Source organism: Pituophis catenifer, unplaced genomic scaffold (assembly GCF_029215685.1).
Source record: "Pituophis catenifer annectens isolate HBS135680 unplaced genomic scaffold, rPitCat1.0.hap2 SCAF_2, whole genome shotgun sequence".
NCBI classification, from domain to species: domain Eukaryota; kingdom Metazoa; phylum Chordata; class Lepidosauria; order Squamata; family Colubridae; genus Pituophis; species Pituophis catenifer.
In genome coordinates this window covers 237273145-237295940 of record NW_027256882.1, presented here as the reverse complement: position 1 = coordinate 237295940, position 22796 = coordinate 237273145, and the positions used below count along the sequence as shown (strand labels likewise).

Here is a 22796-nt window from a genome sequence, read left to right as displayed (position 1 = left end):
CAAATTTACTTGTTTGAACATCAGTGAAAAAAACGTAATTTTGCACTGCATGGAAAGCTGTACTAACATTTCAGATCAGTATGAGTAGCACTTCCCTTCAAACATTTACGTTACACAAATTGGGGAGAATAAGAAACAATATCTTCATATTTTATCCAGTTTGAAAGTTTTACATATTTAGCTGAACATTTGAACAGGCCTTGTAAGGATTCTATTCAGATTGTAGCTTTGTGCCAGAACTATCACCAGGCATCCCGCTTTTCAGAGCTCTCAGGCCCAATACAGAAGCAATGTTTGAATGACTGATACCAATGTACTTACTCTCTAAATCTTCGGCTATGGATTTTGGGAAAGCTGGGTTTCAGCTGTGATGGAGTAATTGAGTTTTGCATGGAGCCACTAGATTCTGTACATTTCAAGTCCACTTCTGAACTACTCTGCATCAGAAGTACCGGGTCCTCTGCAACTTCTTTTACAACTTCTAAGTAAAAGGAAATTGTATACATAAATGGTTATTTTTCTCCTTAATACATCAGAAGCCTTAGAAATATTATTGACTAATTTAGGCCAGTATAAATCTATTAATTTATTTATTTATTATATTTCTATACCGCCTTTCTCCCATAGGACTCAAGGCGGTGTACAGTCAAGAAAAATATAGACACACAAACATCATAAAATTGCTAATTAAAATTATTACTTATAATTAATGAATTAATTACTAATAATTAATTATTAAAGTGAAACTGGCATGAAAAGTGACAGGCCACATGAGGAGGAGAGATTACAGAAAGGAAAACCATAGAACAGAATATCTTACGTATTTCTATTTAAAGTTTAAGTAATCTTTGTATGTAAAACAAATAGTTAACATTTAAAATAATCACATCAACATGCTTCAAAGGCAAGATGTTTCATATTTATAACTACAGGTAGTCCTTGATTTACGACCACAATGGAGCCCAAAATTTATGTTGTTAAGCAAGATATTTATATGAGTTTTGCCCCATTTTATAACTTTTCTTGTCCCAGTTGTTAAGTGAATCACTGCAATTGATAAATCAGTAACCTAGTTGTTAAGTGACTCTGGCTTCCCCACCAACTTTACTTGTCATGTCACAAAAGGGGATCACAAGACCTTTGGACACAGCAATGGTCATAAATATGAACCAGTTGCCAAGCTTCTGAATTTTGAGCACATGATCATGGGGATGCTACAATGGTCATAAGTGTGAAAAACAGTCATAAGTCACTTTTTCAGACCCTTTTTGAAGGGTCACTGAACGAACTGTTGTAAATCGAAAACTACCTGTAGTAAGTTAAAATCGATACCATGTTGGAGAATGCTCTATCCATTCATCTGAAAGCCAAAATGAATGATCTCCATGCAATATTCGAAACACAATTACTAACATGTTTTCTTATTTTCCTTTATTCTATGTTCTCATTACATTTTATATTTAATTTATTGTTAAACTTTATATATTGCTTGAGAAGGGACTGAAGAATGTGATACACATATACTAAATGTATGTAATGTGCTAAATATATATATGTGTGTGTATAGTTATAGATTTTAAATGTATAACTAATTTTAAATGTAACTATATTTTTTTTTTTTAAATTTGATTTATATGCCGCCCTTCTCCGGAGACTCAGGGTGGCTTACAGTGCGTTAAGCAATAGCCTTCATACTTTTGTATATTTTATACAAAGTCAGCTTATTGCCCCCACAAACTGGGTCCTCAATTTACCTACCTTAGAAAGGATGGAAGGCTGAGTCAACCTTGAGCCTGGCAAGATTCGAACTTACTTTAATTGCAGACAGCTGGTGTTAAATTACAGTGCTTTAGTCTGCAGAGCTATCCAGGCTCAACTAAATTATAGTTATTGTTATATTTACATTTGAAGTTACAGATACATTAAAAATTTGATTAAAGCATAAAACAGAAATACTATATCTTCTTTGCACTTTCAAGCCCTTTAGGTTATATGAGAAGCTAATTCTTTACTGTTCCTGTTTTAAATTTAACGGTGCCTTTTGCTTTTGGAAAACCTGGCAATCCTAGATGCCAATTTAAGATATAAGCCTGGTGCAATGAAGACCAACCTTGTCCACTGCAGGTTTTAACTATCTACAAAAGGCTCAAAGATGGCAATTACATCTGCAAAAGGAAGATGAGAATTTTTAAACAAGATTTTTTGTGCACACTGTAGGAAAAAGCAATGTCTAGGCTTACGTGCAGTAGCAGCTGTTTCACAAACAAGCCACACCAATTATTCATTAACACATTTTAAAAAAAAATACAAGCACCTGGACCTGACTGGTTGCCGATGAACCCTGTACCTTCTCTGGGGGCTTTACAAAATTGCTCGTCATCAGGAACAAATTCTGCATTCTGCTCAACAGCATCAGCTTTCTTCGGTATAGCCATCTGTTCTAAAATGTGTTGCTGTTTTCGCTGTTCTCTTTCCTTCAAAATAATCTTAAAAAGAAAATACTTCATTAGGCTCTCCCCAAATAAGGTTAACTGGTTTCTGAAATGTTGGCAGGCAAAATTTAACTACTTTAGGATCCTTTTTTCTGACTTCCCATGAAAGGTAGTAAGACAAGTGAATAGATTTTAAATATGTGGAAATACTGAATTCTTGTTCAATCCACTTGCTCAATGGGATGGGTTGAAACGAATGCCTTTAGTAATATAGGCTTTTAGAGATTCCCATTAGGTCAGATTTTATTCATGTTGACCCACCATGGGCCAAATATCTAGAGGGTCACTTGTCCAAATCCCTGAGGAAGAACAACACCTCTCCCTTAGCAGTTAAAGAGCATGAGAGAAATTGGCCAGACGTTTTTCCCTTCTCCTTCTGTGGCATTTTCTTGGGAGACATGACTAACTGTGAAGAAAGAAATAGAGGAATCTAAGCTCAGGTTGTGAATGAAATCTTCCAGAATGCAGAAAAGAATCTGACTTATGCAGACTTCTAGGTGCCCGAATATTCAGAAATAATAGTATTTGGATTTTATTTTATTTCAATAGGCACTAAACCAGTAAGCGAACCTTTTCAGCACCAAGTGCCCAAACCGGAATGTGTGTGCATGTACGTATGTGTGTGTGTGTGTGCGTGCTGGAGCACCAGAAACCCAAAGACAGCTGGCCAGCACGCGCATGCCTGTTTTTTGGGTGTTTTTTGGCCCATTTTCAGGCTGTTTTTTGGCCATTTTCAGGCCATTTTGGGGGCTGTTTTCAGGCCGTTTTGGGGGCTGTTTTCAGGCCCAAAAATGCCCCAAAAAAACAGCCTGGAAATGACCCAAAAAACGGCCAAAAAACAGGCATGCGCGTGCTGGCCAGCTGTCTTTGGGTTTCCGGTGCTCCAGCATGCGTATGCCTGTTTTTTGGCCATTTTTTGGGTCATTTTCAGGCTGTTTATTGGGCATTTTCAGGCTGTTTTGGGGGCATTTTCGGGCCAGAAAATGGACCAAAAAGGCCTGAAAACAGCCCCCAAAATGGCCTGAAAATGGCCAAAAAACAGCCTGAAAATGGCCATTTTTCAAACAGTTTTCAGGCCGTTTTCTGGCACTCCGGCACCCACGAAGACCAGCTGGCCTGCATGCATGTGCATGCCGGAAACCAGAAGAACATCTGGCGATGGCACGTGTGCCCACAGAGAGGACTCTGGGTGCCAACTCTGGCACGTGTGCCATAGTTCGCAATCACAGCAGTAAGCAAACCTCATTCAATTTCTTTCAAAGCTAGTCTTTCTTCTAATATCTCATTAACATTTTGTGCTAAGCCTTCCCATTGTGTTTTTGTTAATACTTCTTTTTTGAGCCTCATTTTTTAAAAAAACTAACATCCCTCATGCTTTCTTTACTGTGTATTCTTAGTAAACTTTCAGTACTATTTTAAACAGATATATTTTGCCTCTTTATGTCTTATGCAGATTACAATGTGGTAACATGCATCAGAAGGCTTTGGTCTTTACAGACTAAAAATACCAGGTATTAGTTTAAATGCCCTTAAATTCCTTCAACTGCAAAAAAAAGGGAAAACATTTTCATACTTTTGGCCTTAGTGCTACAATCCTGTTTAAGAAAAATAAAACAAAATGGTGGCAACAAACACTAAACTGAAGACTATTTGTTACATCACCCTGAACTGTTCTATTGGATGAGGCAGACCTGGTGGTGTAGTTTTACAGGAGTAGAAGGGTTATTACACATCTCTGACAGGCAGTTGCTAATTGCAACATTTAAATTAAGAGAGAGATAAATCCTATGAGAAAACTATGGCGTTATATTAACATGAATAAGTATCTTTTTAATGTTAAATTAAAAGATAGTTCACAGGAGGATACTAACGTTATGTTACTGTGTCAAAATAAAGTATCTTATACATTTGGTATTCCTGATCATTTCAACAGCCTGTCCCCAAAAAACACTTTCAGCAATTCTACCTTAACAGTGAATTCACTCAAATTCTATCTTACCCACATCCCTAAGGATTAATATATTAGTCCTTAATATGTTTTTATAGCAACAGTTTGAAGAATTTCATATGTATTAAATATTAAAGAAGGCCAAAGCATCTATCACAGTGTTTCTCAACTACGGCAGCTTTAAGACATGTCAACTTCAATTGCCAAAATTGTCCAGCCAGCCTGGGGAATTCTGGGAGCTGAAGCTCACACATCTTCAATTTGTCACGGTTGAGAAATGCTGGTAGGCAAAGGAGCAACAGTTACACTATACTGTACTTGGAGTGGTTAGATGAATGTACCTTTTTTAATGATGTTGGCTTCTTTGGCTTTGGGACTTCTCTCTGCTTCCCCTTCTTGACCAATGGAGAACTAGAGTCCAAGGGATTGTGTGGAGTATTTTTCTGAATTGACGGCGAAGTTTTTGTCACTCTGAGAGATTCCTTTGTGGGCAATGTTATTCCACCACCAACTGAAACAAATATAAATATGTAAATATAATCTGATGGAGGCTTTAAATCTGAAGCCATTACTTACATTTGAGTGTAATTCAGGTTTAGCAGTGAACTTATCACATGAATTCAAGAATATGTAACAGAACAGCTTCCTTTCTTTATGTAGCAATACATTACACAAGCCTTCTCTTGGGAATATGGTAGTTTTAGAAAAGTAAACGGCTGCCAATTTCTTTTGCCCTGTTTCTACCAATTTTAGCTAAAAGTAATTAGTTGTTTATATCACTATTTTTTTAATGATAAAATATTATGGTTTGTATTCTCTCTTGCACCTTCATCCACTCAACTGCAGATTGCTCCGGCAAGTGTTTATGGTCAGTCTTACCTTATTACTTCAAATAAACCAGTTTGGTGTTTAACACTAAATGTTTAAATTACCATATTTTTCAGACTATAAGGCGCTCCAGACTATAAAATACACCTAGCTTTTGGGGAGGAAAACAAGAAAAAAAAATCTGCCTCTGCCTCCCAGCATCCATCCGGTATTCATCTGGCCTGTTCACCGCAGCCCATTCACTGTCACGGCCTGTTCAGTGCGGCCCATTTGCTGCTGCCAGCGAGACCTGTTCACCGCCACCGCGGCCCGTTCTAGAACAGCCGATCGGCACCGCACCAAATCCCATCCCCACCACAATATTTGCTGTATAAATCACACAGACATTTCCACCCATTTTTTTTGGGAGGGGGGGAGGAAGTGCATCTTATATTCTGAAAAATACGGTACACTTAAGAAATCATGAAACTTTTCATTGAAATTCAGTGAAGTCATTACCACATTGCATTTCAGATCTATAACAGAGTCTGACCACACTTATTGTAATATCTTGTGTGATATATTCAGACTGCTCCCACAAACTTTTGTGGAGCAGTCTGCATTATCTTTCATAGCCATCCAGTGTTTAAGTCTGTCAACCTAATGGTAGATTACCCACGAATCATGACAATAATAATAAATTATTATTTCAATGGTGGAAATACTATCAAAACCATCCATACTTGGGCCTTACCTATGATATAAAAGTGGACCATTTAGACTGAAAAACATTAAAGCTAATGAGCTATGCATTATATCCCCATAGTGGTTTTGATAGATTATACCTGCCCCACATAATGGAGGCAGAGGTTTACTTCAAATCAAACAAACTATTGAAGAAAAAAAGCATGCATCAGCAAATTACATAAAATACAGCCAAAAACAAGCATTGATGCAAATTAAAAATTGAAGCTTATGTATAGGAAAACAAAACAAATATTGAAATAATGTAATAAAAACAAGGACAAAATCCTGGCAAGAAAAAGCATTACATGGAAAAATGTGATGCATATGACAGTCAATACCAGCTAAAGAACTGGTAGCTTTGACTTCACATTGCTGTGAACAGATAATAAAATGATATCCTTTCTCTGAATGTTTTCTTTCTATTCCTTCTATTGAAGTCTTTCAATAATTATCTCATCTTACAAGATATGAAGTACAAAATAGAAAGAGTAATAGATTTGAATGTCATCATCTAGAGAAACAGTATCAAAAGCATACCTGAAAGCACCAGAGGTTTAAATGATTGATGTAATTTTTCTGCATGCTGTTTTTCTTCCAAAACTGCCAGCATACCTCCTAAATCAAGCTGTACGGGAATCTGACTCTTTTTTCTGTTTTTCTTAGATGGCAGAGTACCCTGTAGGAAGAACAAAAAATAAATAAATAACCCTCCAGTTTTTCTCCCATTCCAAATTTTATCTAAGAAATAAAATGTGAGCATACGTATCCAGCAATATTTGTATAACTCACAAGCAAGTTAATGTAACACAGAAAGAACAAATTTACCTGCATTTTCTTTTTTTCTATTGGAGCTGGTGAATCCTGTTTGCCTGTTTTTCTTGTTGATAATACATCTGGCATAGGTATTATTAATTCCTTTGGAGGAGAACGGTCATGAGACTCAAATGCAGACAGCTTTGTGATTACCTTGGAAAACAAATACAATGAAAAAGTATGAAGGGTGAAAATCTATGGCTCAGTTGAGTAATCTAAACACAAGTAGTCCATGTTTAGCAATTGACTTGTTTCACAACAGTTTGTAGTTACAATGGTGATGAAAAAGAAACTTTGCAACCAGTCTTTTTATTTACAGCCTTTGCAGGTCTGTAAAGCAAAGGAAAACTGAAGTAAGAACAAACACATTGTTGCTGTTTCACTTAGTAACCACATTGCTGGTTACAAAACAAGGACTACTTGTAGATTTTAATTCACTGATCTAAGTTCTTATGAGGTAATAGCCTTCAAACTTCATGAGTTAACAGGATTCTAGTTACTAACTCCAAAATTATGACGACAGGTTTGGATTCAACTGATATTCCATGGATGCTTTCACATGTGCATCTATTCCTGCTTCAGTTCTTTAGTTTCAAATATCTCTCTGTACCATATGTGATAAGATTGTCCATCCCATCTTGCATGCGTGGGGATGTTGTCATCAATAAACAACTTTGGGTCCAAGTAATTACCAAAGCTTTTCTAATGTGCGTAGAGCAGCCATTCTTAATACATTGGGAGCCATGAAGCAATTTTGAGACTATAAGGTGTATGTTTCACAAAATACCTTCCATGGGTACTTACCTATTCACAAAAATTGCCAACCATAAAATCTAGCAAGACACCCTTTTATGAAAATGCAAACCAGCAAGGATATTTTTCCAAGATAATTTTCTAATGCTGCAGCTCTCTAATATTTTTATTTTCTAAGAAACCCTATGAGGAGTGCTTGTAGTCTTCAAGAATTTTGGTTAAGAAAGGTGATATTGATACTTCGTATCATATCACCTTCCTGTTCACTGGATTGCAGAACTGGTGGAGACAAAGGAAATTTCTATCAGTGTATCTTCCTCTTATTTTTATTCCCAATTCCTTTATTATGATTGATATCATTTATCAGTGTACTGATAAATGAAGTCCACTGCATTTATTTTTCATGATATTTAATACACTTGAGCAAAGTGCTCAAGACCAATTTGAAATGAAAGAATAAACCCCAGCCATTAAAAAAATTGATGCTAAATTTACTTGGCATTGGATCAGCTTTTTCTCCTTTTTTTGTATGCCTTTTTTTTTCTTTTTTGTTTAGTACTGGACATATGTTTTTGTTTCATTTTGTTTTTCTGTTTTGTATTTAACCTTTTATGATGAAACAAATATACATAAAAAAATAAAAGATAATGAATACTCATTTAAAAGTGAAAATAGAGACAAATAATAATTCTTACTTTAGCCTTCTCAATAATAGGTGTTAAACAAGGAATATTTTCAGTTGCCTGTTTATGTTTTCTGTCAAAAGCAGCTGCTAAATCTGGGAATTCTTCAATATCCTACGTAAATCAAAGTAGATTGTTTAGGTAGATCTGGGTAGGAAACGATTTATTTATTTACAAATACAATTCAGAGTCTGCCTAACTCCTGAGATGTTTAAATGACTTACAATTAAAACAAGAATACCACCCACCCCTTGAAAGAAAATCATAAGCAGTTCAAAGACAAACATATAAATAAAAGACCCATCTAAAAGAAGCTCAACCATTGCTCTGCCCCAAGTTTTGGGTAGACAGCTAGGCGTAATAGCTCCCTGAATATCACCAGGTTAGAACCCACTTGGATTTTCTTTCTCAAAGCAACACAAGCCGTTTCTAACCATGCTGCAAATATTGGTTATATGTTTTCTTACCATTTTAAAGTGGGAAACACAAAAGAAAAGGTGTAAGGCACATATGACAGAAAAACCCTATAATACCGCCACCGAAGCTCAAACTGAAGTTCAAAGGACTATTCATATAAATGATAGAGTTCTATCCTACAATGGCCTTGGCCTCCAAAGATTATTTATCTCTGGTTTAAGCTATGTTACACTATTCCCTAGAAGCAAGCCTTCCTTTTCCCTCTCTCCCATTATAGTATTATGCCGGGTTCTAGGTTCTGAATATTTTTCCTTCTTTTTATATGAAGTGATTAAAAAGAGAAGCAACATTTGTTTATGTAAAGAAACAATATTTCTAATTTTGATGATATAATTGAGTAACTAAGTTGACGTAATAACTAAGACTCTCCAATTTCCGATTCTGAATTCTCAGGATTGCATCTCACATCTTTCATATATCCACTAGGCATATTGGTTTAGTAACTAAAGGAATATGAAACATATGTTTCAATAGTCTTGTGTGATAAATTATGAAGGATAATGTACTTGAAAGTTTTTGAACTCTAAAGCAGAATATAAATACAAAAGCACATGAACTAGCCACTAACCATTTTCAAAAGCTATTATTTATTTATTAAACTTATATGTCATCCCTCTCAGAAGAAACCCCAATGAGAGATTTAAGAATGTGCAGCTGAAATCAGTTGAAGTAAGTGATAAAGCAATCTATTTTTAATGTAATATTATAGTTACGCTCCAAGATGCATTTTCAGTGGGTTTTACTAAGCTAAGGGCATTAAGAAAAGCCATTCTCTCGTGCCCTCTACTTTTACTGTGTGTATGTGCCTCTGTATTTGTTTGTTTGTTTCACATTCAGGGAGGAAAACAAATCCCTAATGTTGTTAAAGATATTATAAAGTTTTTAGTGGAAACAGTACTAATCCAAAAGTTATAAACTTGAAGAAGAACTATTATATACACTATATCAGTTTAACACTTAAAAGTATTTTCTACTTAGTAGTAGAATGTATAACTTTTATAAGATGATTGTGATTTTCTCTCTCCACTTATGTACTATCATTATTACACATGGCATTAACAAGTAAAATAAAAAGAGAAAAGATTTATTTTTAAATAGGATCTAACATTTTAAATAATTAAGGGAAGAAATTTATACTAAAGCCTGGAATTTAGGCTTAATTTTTATTTGACATAAAATAAAATTTATATGATTTTTGATTGTCCTGTGAAGTTTAAATTATAATTATTTTTTATTTCTTTAAATTATGCTGTGCTATAATTCCTTCACAAGCACATAAATAAATAAATAGTTGAGTCAGATAATTAGCTTTAGCACCTGAATTCTTGGAGGGTCTTGAATTAAAATCCTCTGGATATGAAGTTTCTCTACTTCACTGCATGATCTGGGTTTTTTTTTCTTCTTCTTCTTCTTCTTTTTATTTGCTGTTTCTTCAAGGTTACTTGCATTTTCTCTTCTTTCTGAATGCTGTATAAATAGAAGTAAATATAATTTCTTAGGAGAGATATAAAACAAAGCCAAGACTGTATTGTAGAGTATGATCCTTTTATTTATTGGATTATTGTTATCGTGAGTTGCCCAGAGACGTTTAAGATGGGTGGCCATATAAATATTTTAAATAAATAAATGTAGATAAATAATAAGTATAAATAGAAGAAGAGGTATATAGTGAAAGTCAATGAAAGTTGATCAGGAGAGTCATTATGCACAGAAAAAGAAAGAAAAATGTGGGTTACTTAATCTCATATATTCATTTAAAACATTTTTATACCACTTGTATTAAAAATATTCTAGAGAAATAATTTTATTAATTCAAGGCAAGAGTGCTATTCATGTGTTTGATTTTTATCACAATTATCATTGTTACAAATCCATGCATTTAGCTATTTTATACTGCAGGTTCACTAAGTTCTGGTTAATTATAAAACAGTGAAAGAGCTTGGAAACTTCATACCTTGTAATCCTCAGCAGCATTATCTGTTATTTTACTTCCAGAATGATTGCTTGCCAGAATTGAAGCTGGAACTGGAACAACTTTTTTGGGAGTTTGAGAAAGCACAGTGGCCCAAGATAAGGGTATTTCAGTGAAAAGACCTGGATGTGCCTGAGGAACTGAGAACAGACAGAATATTTTATTCAAACTAATACCAGAGTAAACTAAGAGTTGAAATCAGGGGTCTTTGGTGCTCTCTGAGCCTGGTTATTTTCTTGCCTGAGGAACTGAGGACATAATGTATTATTCAAACTAATATCAGAGTAAACTAAGAGTTGACCTTATATGAAATCATGATTTTATGTATAAAATGAAAACAGGAGATCCTCAATAATTACTGTATATGTTGAAACAGACTAATTACATGTATGGATATTTTATCCACAGAATGAATGGATTTTAAGCACATGTATTTATAAAGTAAGAACTGGAATATGAATTAATGCTTTCTAATTCTAAAGTAGCAGGATACAGCATCAACATGAAGCCAAGTTATATCATGCTGGATAGTGCTTACCTCCGGGATCTGATGAAGAACTTAAGGGTCTTGTTGGTAAATGCTTTTTCCGACATACTTCACCCTATAGTAAATATTAACACCTTTAGTTGAAAATATGTACAACTTAGTGTAATTTAAAAATAATTTATCACATGCATCTCTACTCAAGAGTCAATCAGAAAGTATAGCCTCACCATGATAATAAATTAAATAATAGTTCATAATAAAATAAAAAACTGTTCCAGAATAGCTTCAGTTGTTGCAGAAAACATCTTGCTTCATTAAAGGAATTCTTCGGGATCCAGTATGTAATTTATGTACAATGGAAAATCCATATTTAGTTACATTCAACTACAAATTACATGAGCTACTGAAAATGAAATACAAATACATATATACATACAGGGTTTTTTTTGCCAGACAGGAATAAAAATCTTCTTTTAAATCCTTATTTTTAAAATCTTTAAGTCTCTTATACAGAATTTGTTGGAAATAGGTGGGTTTATATTTTTCAAATTCGTCATTATTACTTATAACTCTGAATTTCCTATCTATTTGCATGTAATAAATGAAGCTAAAGTCATAAAAGAATGGGGGAGGGGGAGTAAAAAGGACTGAAGAACTTCAATCCTTTAACTGAGCAAAACTTTTTGGAAAAAAAAGGCTAAACTTCTATGGCTGAAGTTTAATTTATTAGACCCATTTAACACAACCACCATAAACCAAAACTCACATCTGGCCAATACCTGGCTAATTTTTTTATTTAGCAAGCATGATTTGTTAATATTTATTACCTGCTAGACTGTACAAAACTTAAGTTATATTAATGCATTCAGTGCATTGATCTCACTGTGAGACAACTACAAAATTATTATAGAGTAGAATAAACCAGGGGTGAAATGCTCCCAGTTCGGACTAGATCGCCCGATCCGGTAGCGATGGAGGCAGGTGGTTCGGAGAACCGGTAGCAAAAATCCCTGCCCCCCCCCCCATTGCCCAGCTGAGCCACGCAATCATCAGAGGCTTTTTTTTTATTTTTAAAAGCATTTTTTCTACAACCTCTTTGGCCGAAAAAATGCTTTTAAAAGTAAAAAAAAAAAAAAAGCCTCTGATGATCACGCGGCTCAGCTGGGATCATCAGAGGCTTTTAAAAGCATTTTTTCTACAACCTCTTTGGCCGGTTTTAAAAGTAAAAAAAAAAAAAAGTTGGACACGCCCACTCAATCATATTACTCCCCCCCCCCCACCAAGCCATGCCCACAGAACTGGTAGTAACAAATTTTACATTTCACCACTGGAATAAACCAACCCATACAAAAATTATTATATACACAAATGTAAAGAAAAATTGAATCATTTTTCGTTGCCAACCCAACTCTTTCTCTTTATATGAATCAAACTTTTTGTTTTTTTCCCCAAAAAGGATATTTTATACATAATATATAAAAAGATCAGAAGGTCATTTTAAGAAGACTTAGAGGAACATTTTTGGTAACTAAGAATTTAGTTCTAAATTTTCTCTAACATGCAATGGAATTGACATTATTGATGGAGATATATTTCTATTCATTTTTCCTTAAAAGAGATTGGCAGTTGTACTGATCAGTAAATAGTTTCGTATCAACACCTCTATGTTCAACATCTCAAACACTATCCAGTGGCTAACCTCTTTGGTTATGTTTGAAATTGCAAGTTTTCCTGGAGGTGTCAGAGGCAGCTTATCTCCTTCTGCTGAGCCCACTGGCCCCCATGCATGCTTTTGAAGATCCAGGAGATTGTTACTTTCTAGGTCTTGGAGTTTTGGGAAATCTGACAAGGTCATTTCAAAGGCAGGTTCTGGTAGATGCTCAGCGTTTGGAATTTGCTTGAACTTCCCATTCATAACTTTTATAGGCCTATCTAATTTAAAACAAAATGTAAACACTAATGGTTACCTTTTTCAATAGCCATAATCAGTTTACTATTTTAAAGTTATTATATTTAGGCCAAATCCTGAAACAAATTATTCTGTTAAAAGACTCAAGCTGCTGCATTCTACTACCCTGTATACTATCTTGATTTTCATCTCTTTCCCCAGCCAATCCAGCCAATGATTATATCCGCACTAAGCATGCTCAGTTCTAATTAGGTTGTTTCCCTTCATTCCCCTCCCATTTGATTTAGGTGTTAAATCTGTAGATGCACACAATTGTGCCCTGTTCCAGCTACATCCAAAATCTGATTCCCCCCCCCAAAGACTTCTATAGGAACTTTATTTCAATAGAGAGAACATTTCAGAATAATTTCTCTGTGTGGATGGGAAAGTGCTGCATTTTAACAATCTTTAAATATATTGTTTAATAATACATGTAATCGAAAAATGATCTCACTGTGTATTCTGGCCTCTTTTTTTTCAATCATGTGAGTCAGTGTATCACATTTAATAGGATTCCTGCTCTGCAGAGCAATAAAAGGTGAATTTTCTGTTGATCTGCACGTAAAATCACTTCCATTAGGCCTTTTATCCTCCAGTCTAGTTTCACTATTTTTCAGCTGTCTCTGTACAAAATAACAAAGAAAAACAATACATATTCCAAGTTGATTTTTCTAAATTATTTCCCTGTTTATTCCACTTATATTATTTACATTTATTCAAATACTCAATAGTTATTAAAATAAAACATGCAAAACAAAACGAACATTAAAGAAAAAACATAAATTACGCTTAAAGAAAAGACACTGACAAGAGAGTATATTTCTCCCTGGGATTAATGCAGGAAGAGGCCCTTTTGCATATATCTAAACAATTGGTTCTCAGAGAGAGAACGCACACAGATGAGCCTCTTCTTCAGATCTTAATATTCAGACATGTTCATATGGGAAAAATGATTTCTCAGATAATCCTCTAAACATTAAAAATAGTTAATATTAACTACTTCATCTCTGCTAAGAAAACAAATTGCAGTAATACAGATCCAGCTATATGATTTGAGTATTGGTTTGCAGCTCAGCTCCTGCACTTTGTATTAACTGAAGCTTCTGGGCGTTTTCAAGGATAACTCTATGTGCAAGTAGTCCTCGACTTACAACCATTCATTTAAGCAACTTTCTGAAGTTACGGTGATACTAAAAAAAGTGACTTCTGATTGGTGCTCACACTTATAACCATCACAGCATCCCCAAGGTTATGTGGTCAAAATTTGGGTGCTTGGCAACTTGCATGCATTTTATGATAGCTGTGGTGTCCCAGGGTCACATGATCTCTATTTGCAACCTTCCCAGGGAACCTCCAACAAGCAAAGTCAGTGAGGGATGTATTTAACAACCGGGGTGATTTACTTAATAACAGTGGAGAAAAAAAAGTTGTAAAATTGAGTGCCAATCACTTAACAATTTCCCTGCTTGGCAATGGAAGTTCTGATCCCAAAAGTTTTGCTGTAAGTTGAGGACTATCTATAGCAGGGATCTCCAACCTTGGCAATTTTAAGACTTGTGGACTTCAACTCCCAGAATTCCTCACCAGCGAAGAGTTGGAGTCCACAAGTCTTAAAGTTGCCAAAGTTGGAGACACCTGATCTATAGTGCTCTTTGTAATAGATGCATTGAAATACAAAGCATGAACAAGGATTACCATATCTGATTTGTCTTAGGAAAGGTCACAGCTGAAACAGTGGATCTAATTGTGTAATCAGGCTCTTTATTGCAGTCATTACTTGTGAATCCAATGACAGCTAAGGATAAAAAAGCATGCTGGAATGCGGACCACAGATTCTCATTTTGGCAGTGTTCAACAGTATTAACCCTTTTGGAAATGAAGGGCAAGAGGCGAGAATACAGAAAGAACAGAAAATAGCTGTTTAAGCTGTTATCACTTACCCTGGATAAAGTAGCACATTCTTTTCTGATCAAAGAAGTCTGTTGTATGTACTCTCTACCCTGTTTGCTAGAAATGTTCTGACTCTGGAAGCTGGAAACTGCATGTGTTCTTGGTGTGGCAGTAAGAGAATATGGAGAATTGGTGTACTCCTCAAGAGAATTACATCCTGTAAGATTTTGAGATGCACGCTGAGAAAGACAGGTGGAGGTATCCCATGGTACTTCTTCAATATATAGCTGTTGTCTTAAACAGAATAAGCATATTGATTTTTAGCAAAACAGATTACGCAAACATATCAACATTTTGTAGTAGGAAAATAATCCCACTGTAGAGGTATGTTTTTATTTTATATCATAGTATGTGTGTATTCAAAGAAACAATTGTTATAATGCAGAAACGTGGCTTTCTAAAGTTGTCACAAATCACTTGGTTTATTTTGCTAAGAATTTTTTGAGAAGAAATAAACATAAAACGACATGGTATACAGAATGAAAGCTGATTCACAAAATTCAGAAGTACATGTGTTAGGTTACAGATGTAGAATTTCTTCCATAAATTGCAAGCAGTACTATACCAAGAAAGAAAAGAGGATAGCTGAAAAATATTTCAGTTCTAAATGCTAGCACTAGATGTTTAGATTTCTGATCAACATATAAGAGAACATTATAATGAACATCACAAGTTGTGAAAGTATCAACATTTATCTGTATGTTTCTGGAAATGAATTATTTTATATAAATAGGATTTTCCCTTTAATGACTAAATGGTAAGCTATACTTTTGTTCCAACAGCAAAACAACCAAAAAAAAAAAAAAGGAACTGGTATCTCAAAAGTTTTTTTTCTTTATCTTTATTTCTCTTCTCTTCTTTCCATTTAAACTCTGTTCTTATTCTTATTTTTCCATAGATAATAAAAGTAAGACATTTAGGGATGAGAAAAAGCCCTTAGTTACTCATCAACTCTGAAGTGTCTCATAAGAAATACAAGAAATACTGTAGTCTAAAATACTGAAGGAACATTTCAATGATATCACTCAGAATTATTGTTGAAATGGGGAGCCACATACATTGCTTAAATAAATAACCAATAAATGTAGTTCACCAAACTTAGAAAATTACATTCAAGATCTTGGGAAGTTAATAAGTTTCCTCAAAAATGAGACATTCAGGGTACATACTTATTCACTGATGGCTCCTGAACATATGGGTAGCATGTCGTATAATATCCAGGAAAGACACATGCTTCTGAGGGTTCTGGCCATGCCACTGTTACTGCTGCAAATTTCGGGACAAATGGTTCGACCTCTGCTGATAACTTGATGCCCTGCTTTGCAAAATAAGTTTTGATTACATATACTTTCAGATTATCTACAATCAGTTAAAACGTTATGTATGTACATGAGAAAAAATATGATTCTTCTGCTCTTTAAACAAGAATGAAGACATTAAATTGCCAACTGTATATTCTCTTGATAATTACAATCAGCTGCAAAGATATTATAGGCAATAGAGATACATATTTTTTCTATCTTTGCTATTAAATTAAGTTAAAAGACTTTCTATAGCAGTGATGGCTAACCTTTTTGCTGTCACGTGCCAAAAGCAGGGGGAACGGGGGGGGGGGGGTTTGTGTGCGTGCATACACCCATAATTCAATGCCCCCCTGCACCCTGTGCATGTGGGCGCAACCCCCCCTCACACTCCCCCCGCTTTTGACACACAATGGCAAAAAGGTTACTGGTAGGCCTGAAAACGGCCTCCCCCCCCCCCCCCAAAAGCCCTATGGAGGCTGGAAATGGCCCATTTCCTGACTTCCGGTGGGCCCGGAACGCCTGAAAATTAGCTGGCAGTGTGCGCATGTGCGCTGGAGCTGAGCTAGGGCAACACTCGTGTGCCCACAGATATGGCTCTGCGTGCCACCTGTGGCACGTGTGCCATAGGTTCGCCATCACGGTTCTATAGGCTTTAGGGAGTTTCTCCCTTTTTGCAATCTCTCTTCTTTTGCAGGAATCTCCCTACTATCCTTTTACCCCAGTTGCGGTCTTGCATTACAAGTTTAAATGTCAGATGTAATTTAAAGTAAAAGTTTGGGAAAGAGGAAACATGTGATCTTATTATACACTCCTAGCATATGTATCTATGGCTATGTATCTATGCACATTTATATATGTAGAGAGAAAGAGAATATTAACATGGTGTAGCAGCTGGACAAGAAGTAGGGAGATAAGATTCTAATCCTCCCTTAAGCACAGAAGTTGCCAGGTGACTTTGGGCCAGTCACTCTTTTTCACCCCTAGTTAGGGGAGTTAAAAGAATATCTATCAATTCATATTAGACCACCACAGTAGATTATAATCTGTAACATTCAGTGAAAAAGACCTGTAGTTCGTTGATTTGAGCTGAAAATAATAATATGCATATACACTGTGGTATGTTTGCATTGGCTCTTTCATTTATATAGCAGCAACCAAATAAAGCAAGTTATTCAGCTAGCAGTTAAATGCCCATTCACCGTGCACCCTCTAGTGGTTATTTCTAGAGACATTGCAGGAAACTTAAGTGTTTCGATCAAGAATATGAATTATTTATTTTTGCAATTAGTCGTCATAATCTGGCAAATTTATACTGATTGCCTGTAAGTGCACATTTAATCAAAATTTGAAATATACACATTAAATCACATTGGAAAAATATTAAGCTAAAGTATGCTTATTGAATAATTTTTACATTTCTCTGACAATTTGAATACATTGAAATAATTGAATATTTTGAAAATTCTGCAACTTTACATCACAGATTTTTTTCAGCCACTAGCTAATCATAATTATCCTTTTGATGAAATAAATAATTCATAAATTAAAAACTGAAAAGAACATATACTATACAACCTTAGCCAAAGTGTGTGTGTATATAAAAGCCCACCCCATCCGAGTGAAATATTAAATATTTGTACTTGCAATTTCCCTTGTTCTATACCATGTAATGAGCCAAGACATTAGACTGAGTTATCTTAAGCTTCTACAACATTCCCAATCATATTGTTGAAGTACATTGGTTTATTCTGTCAGGAATCACAGTATATACCGTTAATGTGCTTGTATAAGTTCTATTAAGCCATATGGAACCACACACTTGCTGGTTCTTTCTCCAAGTGGAATAACTGTCTTTGGTTCATTTTGAATGTATCATGTTAGCCACAAAATATTCTTAGCTTAACCACAGAGGATGTGAATAAACTTAAATAATGGGAACTCTCTTTGACTAGGAATGTCAGGCAATATGGCAAAATTAAAGCAGAGAATACTTTTTCCTGGATGCACTTTGCTCCCAGAAGAAAAGCTAATAAATGCAGATAAGCATATTCACTAAGAAGCAATACTAATGATCTATTGCATCATCTAGTTTTAATTTGGCTACAAATATTATTTTAAATAATCTTCTATATATATGCAAAGATCATTACTTGCTGCCATCTGTTTCTGATAAAGTTATCTTTGGCAGTTTTGCCAATGTTACTCTTATTCCATTGTTCATTATTGTCTGACACACAAAATTTGGTCATAAATACATGCATTGGTCAAAAAATTTTAACTGTTATATTTGTAATAGTTAAAAGAAGTACCTACTACATAAGGAGTGTTTCTTACAGATTAAATAGTAATAAATCCAATTTCAGGTTTCATACTTCCTAAAGTAACTGTTATAATTCTCTCTCCCTGCCTCTTTAAATAGTTGCGACAATATTTTCAATTAAACTAGGTTAAAATTCTGGAAGAAGACAATGGCAAACCATTTATATATTAATATCAAGAAAATGATATTGTTGCACATCATCTGATTCCTGGATGTGGAGCTCAATTTCAGGAAGCTGTTTTGCTTATTTTAATTCAGCTTATTTGAAATCATTTACATTTACAAATAAAATTACAATACTGTTTTATATTGTAATGTACCTTATGTTATCTGAGACAAGTCTTGTTAATCAGATAATAAATATATTCAGTGAATAAAATAGGTTCCTTTTATTGGAAAAAGCCCTGTCTCCTGAACTTTAGCTTTTTGTGGGAAGTTTTGGCATTAAAATATGACCGTCCTTGAAAAACGAACAAATGGAGAGAAATGGCAACCCCTTCACTGCTTTGGAGAATAGAAATTAGGTGCAAGGCCAAATACACTATTGAAAAAAAAATTCCACGGGCAAGATTCATTTTAATTTTAGCCACCTTGGAAGCGGAATGGAATCCATTAATTTCCTGTAATGATAATGTTTACAGTATATTTGCTACGCTCACATAATATTTTAACAGTAAGCCATGGTTAACAAACACGCCGGTTTGTATTCAAATAACTTGCTGATCTAAAACGAAAATAAACCACACTATGGTTTAATGTGACGCATTTCGTTTGGCTTCGGACTTTCCGCTACAGTTCGTTAACTACGATTTAGCGGGTTGTGAAAACACACTCGAGATGTGCCTTTCCTCAGGGCCACTGGCTGCGCCCACCAGATCAATCTTCGCTTGTATTTGCTTTTCCTTCCCCAGGGAAGGAAGGACTCCCCACCTGAACTGAAAAGACTGTCATTTTACACCTTCACTTCGAGGCTCCCGTCGTAAAGCACCAAGAGGAAACCTCAGGCAGAGGCTTCCTTTTCTTTCTCTTTACCGGGATCGCGGGGGGGGGGGGGAAAGGGGGGTTTAGTTCTTGCTGCCGGTTACATAACAACGGCCAGGGCGACTTAAAGAAAAGCCGGTCTTTATTTTTAGTTCTCCGCAGACCCAGCCTGACCGCCGTTTCCCCGCTTACCTCATTGCCCGCTCCCCGTTCTGAAGTCATGGCGGGGGAAAAAAAAGGAAGGGGCAAGCAAAGGCCAATGCCTCGCTAACGGCGACTTCTACCCTACCCTCCACCACAAACCCAGCTGGCGCGCACAAAAACCGTCGTGGAAGCGACGCCGGAGCCTCCGGGGCTCACGGCCAATCAGCAGCAGTGTAGTCGTCACATGACGGTCGTCATGACGCCAGAGGCAAAGAGAAGCTTGCAGGCGGAAGTGTTCGAAGGTTCTCTCGAGGAAGCCGCATCCAGCTGCAGAGGCAGAGCAGGCCATCGTCAGAGCTTTTGGTACCCAATCTCCGAGAGGAAGTGACAAAAACCTTGGCTACAATACGACACTATCCTTTTAGTTTTTCTGGAAGTTCGTGTCAGTAGACGCTTTTTTCAGTGGTGGGATTCAGCCAGTTCGCATCACTTCGGGGGAACCGGTTGTTAACTTTCTGAGCAGTTTGGCAAACTGATTGTTGGAAGAAATCATTAGGGCAGACAACCAGTTGTTAAATTACTTGAATCCCACCACTGGCTTTTTCCCCCTTCAAAATTAAGTCACTTAAAACCCTATACATATGTATTGCCCTTGGAAGCTGCTCTTTCATTTGACACTTGATATTTTGCAAGCCTATACTACTATGTATTAGTAAGATCTCATCTATACTTATGTTTGACTTTTCTAAGCAGAAGACATTCTGGGAACCTGTTTGCCTCATTAAATGCACTGCATGTATTTTAAGTGTATATTTCAAATTTTATTTGGAGGACTTAAAGTGGCATGCGGTTTACATGCAGTTTCATTCATCTTCTTCAATATTCTTTGTGAAGTTGTGTCTAGATAAATGGCGATTGGAGCCCGGGACTCCATAATGAAAATTCATTATTCTGTCAATACAGGCACATCACATAAAGGTTAGGGATTAGTTTAGAAAAGGGAATCAGTATTCCAAATGCTGGCAGAAAACAACACTTAATACAGAAAAAGTGGCACTACTCACAAGTTTCAATCTTAGAAAAGGACGTTCTGTCATTATGCTCTGAAGTTTTAGTAGGACTGTATCATGGAATCGTAAAGTTGGAAGGGACCATAAAGATCTAAGCCTGTGTGATGTACAGAAAAACTAAAACATCCATGAGAAATGGTCGTCCAGTTATTAAAAATGTCCATAGGTAGAGAACTCATGCTCTCCAAAAGGAGCCTGTTCCACTACTATAAAGCTCTATTAGAAAGTTATTTAAACAATATACAGGTAGCTGCAACTTATGTCTATTTCTGGTCCGTTTCTATGGCCATGGAAGTTTTCAACCATGTTCTGTGATTTTTCATTTTGTTCTAAATTATTATGGCTTTCTTGATTCTCCTCACCCATAGACAACTGGGGGGCTGGAGAGAACCAGACAGTTTAAGTTCTTTCAGCCTATTTTCATAAAGCATGTTGTCTTAATACAATTTTCATTATCTCCTCTGAATCCTTTACAGTAGACATGTCAAACACGTGTCCCACAAGCTGGATCTGGCCTGTGATAGGCCATGGAGTTGGCCTGCAGGGCCATCCGGGAGATGGCGACAGACTGGCCCTGCTGTCCTGGGCCCAGCCACACCCACCCAGTTAGCCACGATGACCAGGCCACGCTCACCATGACCCTCCAAGGGGAAACAACTCCTGATGCGGCCCGCAACAGGATCAAGTTTGACACCTCGCTCTACAGCATGGCTGGTCAACCTTTTGGCTTGTCTCAGGCTGCATATAAAGTATGTAATATAGTTTATATAAATATCACTAAAATCACATTTATAAAACTTTACAAACTTATAGCTATCCAGGACCACGTGCAACCTGTGGGCTGGACACACCTGCTGTACAATAACCTATCAATATAATTCAGGAAATGACCTTAAATCATACATGAAATTCCAGGTGTGATTGTATCAGTAACAAATAGAATGACTTCATGCACCCTTGACACAATTCTTATAATGCAAGCCAAGTCTGTTACTTACCTTCTCATGGGTGTATCATACTGCTGACTCATCTTGCCAATGACCACACCCAAGTCCTGCTCAAATGTAGTGTTTCCAAACTATTATTTCCGTGTTTTATGTAGGTCCTACATTTTTACCATATCTAAATGTAATACTTTAACAATTAGCTATATTAAAGGATATCTTGTTACTCTCAGCTCAGTCTTCCAGCCTGTTGAAGTATGAGGTTGATTAACAAGGTGATGGAATGTGCATTTGTTTAAATCTCCAGAGTCAGATGAATTGCATCCTAGAGAATTTAAGGAATTTACTGTAGTCTAGCCAAATATTTATCCTTGACAAATTCTCAAAAATGGAATACATTTCCAGGAACAGTAAGACTCACTCTAACATCAATATTGGGGAAGATTTTAGAGGTAACAGAGCAATTGATCCATAAGCACTTTGGGAACAAATTACCACAAATCAGTATGAATTTGTCAATTGGTTTTGCCCATGAGTCTCATTTTTTTTGAGATGGGTAATTTTCTTAGTTTCACAGCAGGTAGTATTTATGACTAGCTGATCTGTTAGGAAATCTCAGATCTATAGTCAGGTCTGAGAAATAAGCCAGCTGTTATTAAAAATTTTTGACAGCTTTTTTTATACTGTATGGAAAATAAGAAATTAAAATCCATGAAATACATATCAAGATTTAATTTTAAAAACAGGTTTATTTCTTCAGACCTATTTTAGGAGTTGAAAAGCCACAGGATGAATTGCTCTAACAGTTATAGAAAGATACATTGCTAATATAAACCAAAGATCATTGAAGATTTTATAATCAACACATTACATGTAAGTTGTAAACTTTATTGAACAAAATTGACAAGAGCAAATAGGCACTTGTTAACAATGAGAGTTCAAGATCATAGCAGCCA

General features: G+C 35.8%; 1 protein-coding gene across 2 annotated transcripts in view; it reads right to left on the bottom strand.

Annotated features, from left to right (window-relative positions):
* The window catches only part of SECISBP2 (SECIS binding protein 2), a 32376-nt gene extending 12394 nt beyond the window's left edge, over positions 1-19982 (bottom strand). Inside the window, exons 1-14 of one of the 2 annotated variants that reach the window (XM_070938700.1) lie at positions 19875-19982; positions 16247-16392; positions 15068-15311; positions 13582-13750; positions 12879-13111; positions 11231-11294; positions 10675-10832; positions 10038-10187; positions 8256-8357; positions 6820-6960; positions 6532-6670; positions 4782-4951; positions 2315-2486; positions 322-481 (exon numbers count right to left, since the gene is read on the bottom strand). In XM_070938700.1, the coding sequence (XP_070794801.1) occupies positions 322-481; positions 2315-2486; positions 4782-4951; positions 6532-6670; positions 6820-6960; positions 8256-8357; positions 10038-10187; positions 10675-10832; positions 11231-11294; positions 12879-13111; positions 13582-13750; positions 15068-15311; positions 16247-16392; positions 19875-19904 (2078 nt within the window). In that variant the 5' untranslated portion in view covers positions 19905-19982. The remainder of the gene's footprint in view (positions 1-321; positions 482-2314; positions 2487-4781; positions 4952-6531; positions 6671-6819; positions 6961-8255; positions 8358-10037; positions 10188-10674; positions 10833-11230; positions 11295-12878; positions 13112-13581; positions 13751-15067; positions 15312-16246; positions 16393-19874) is intronic. The other variant, XM_070938701.1, reaches the window with a different exon arrangement.
* Between the last annotated feature and the right edge of the window lie 2814 nt (positions 19983-22796).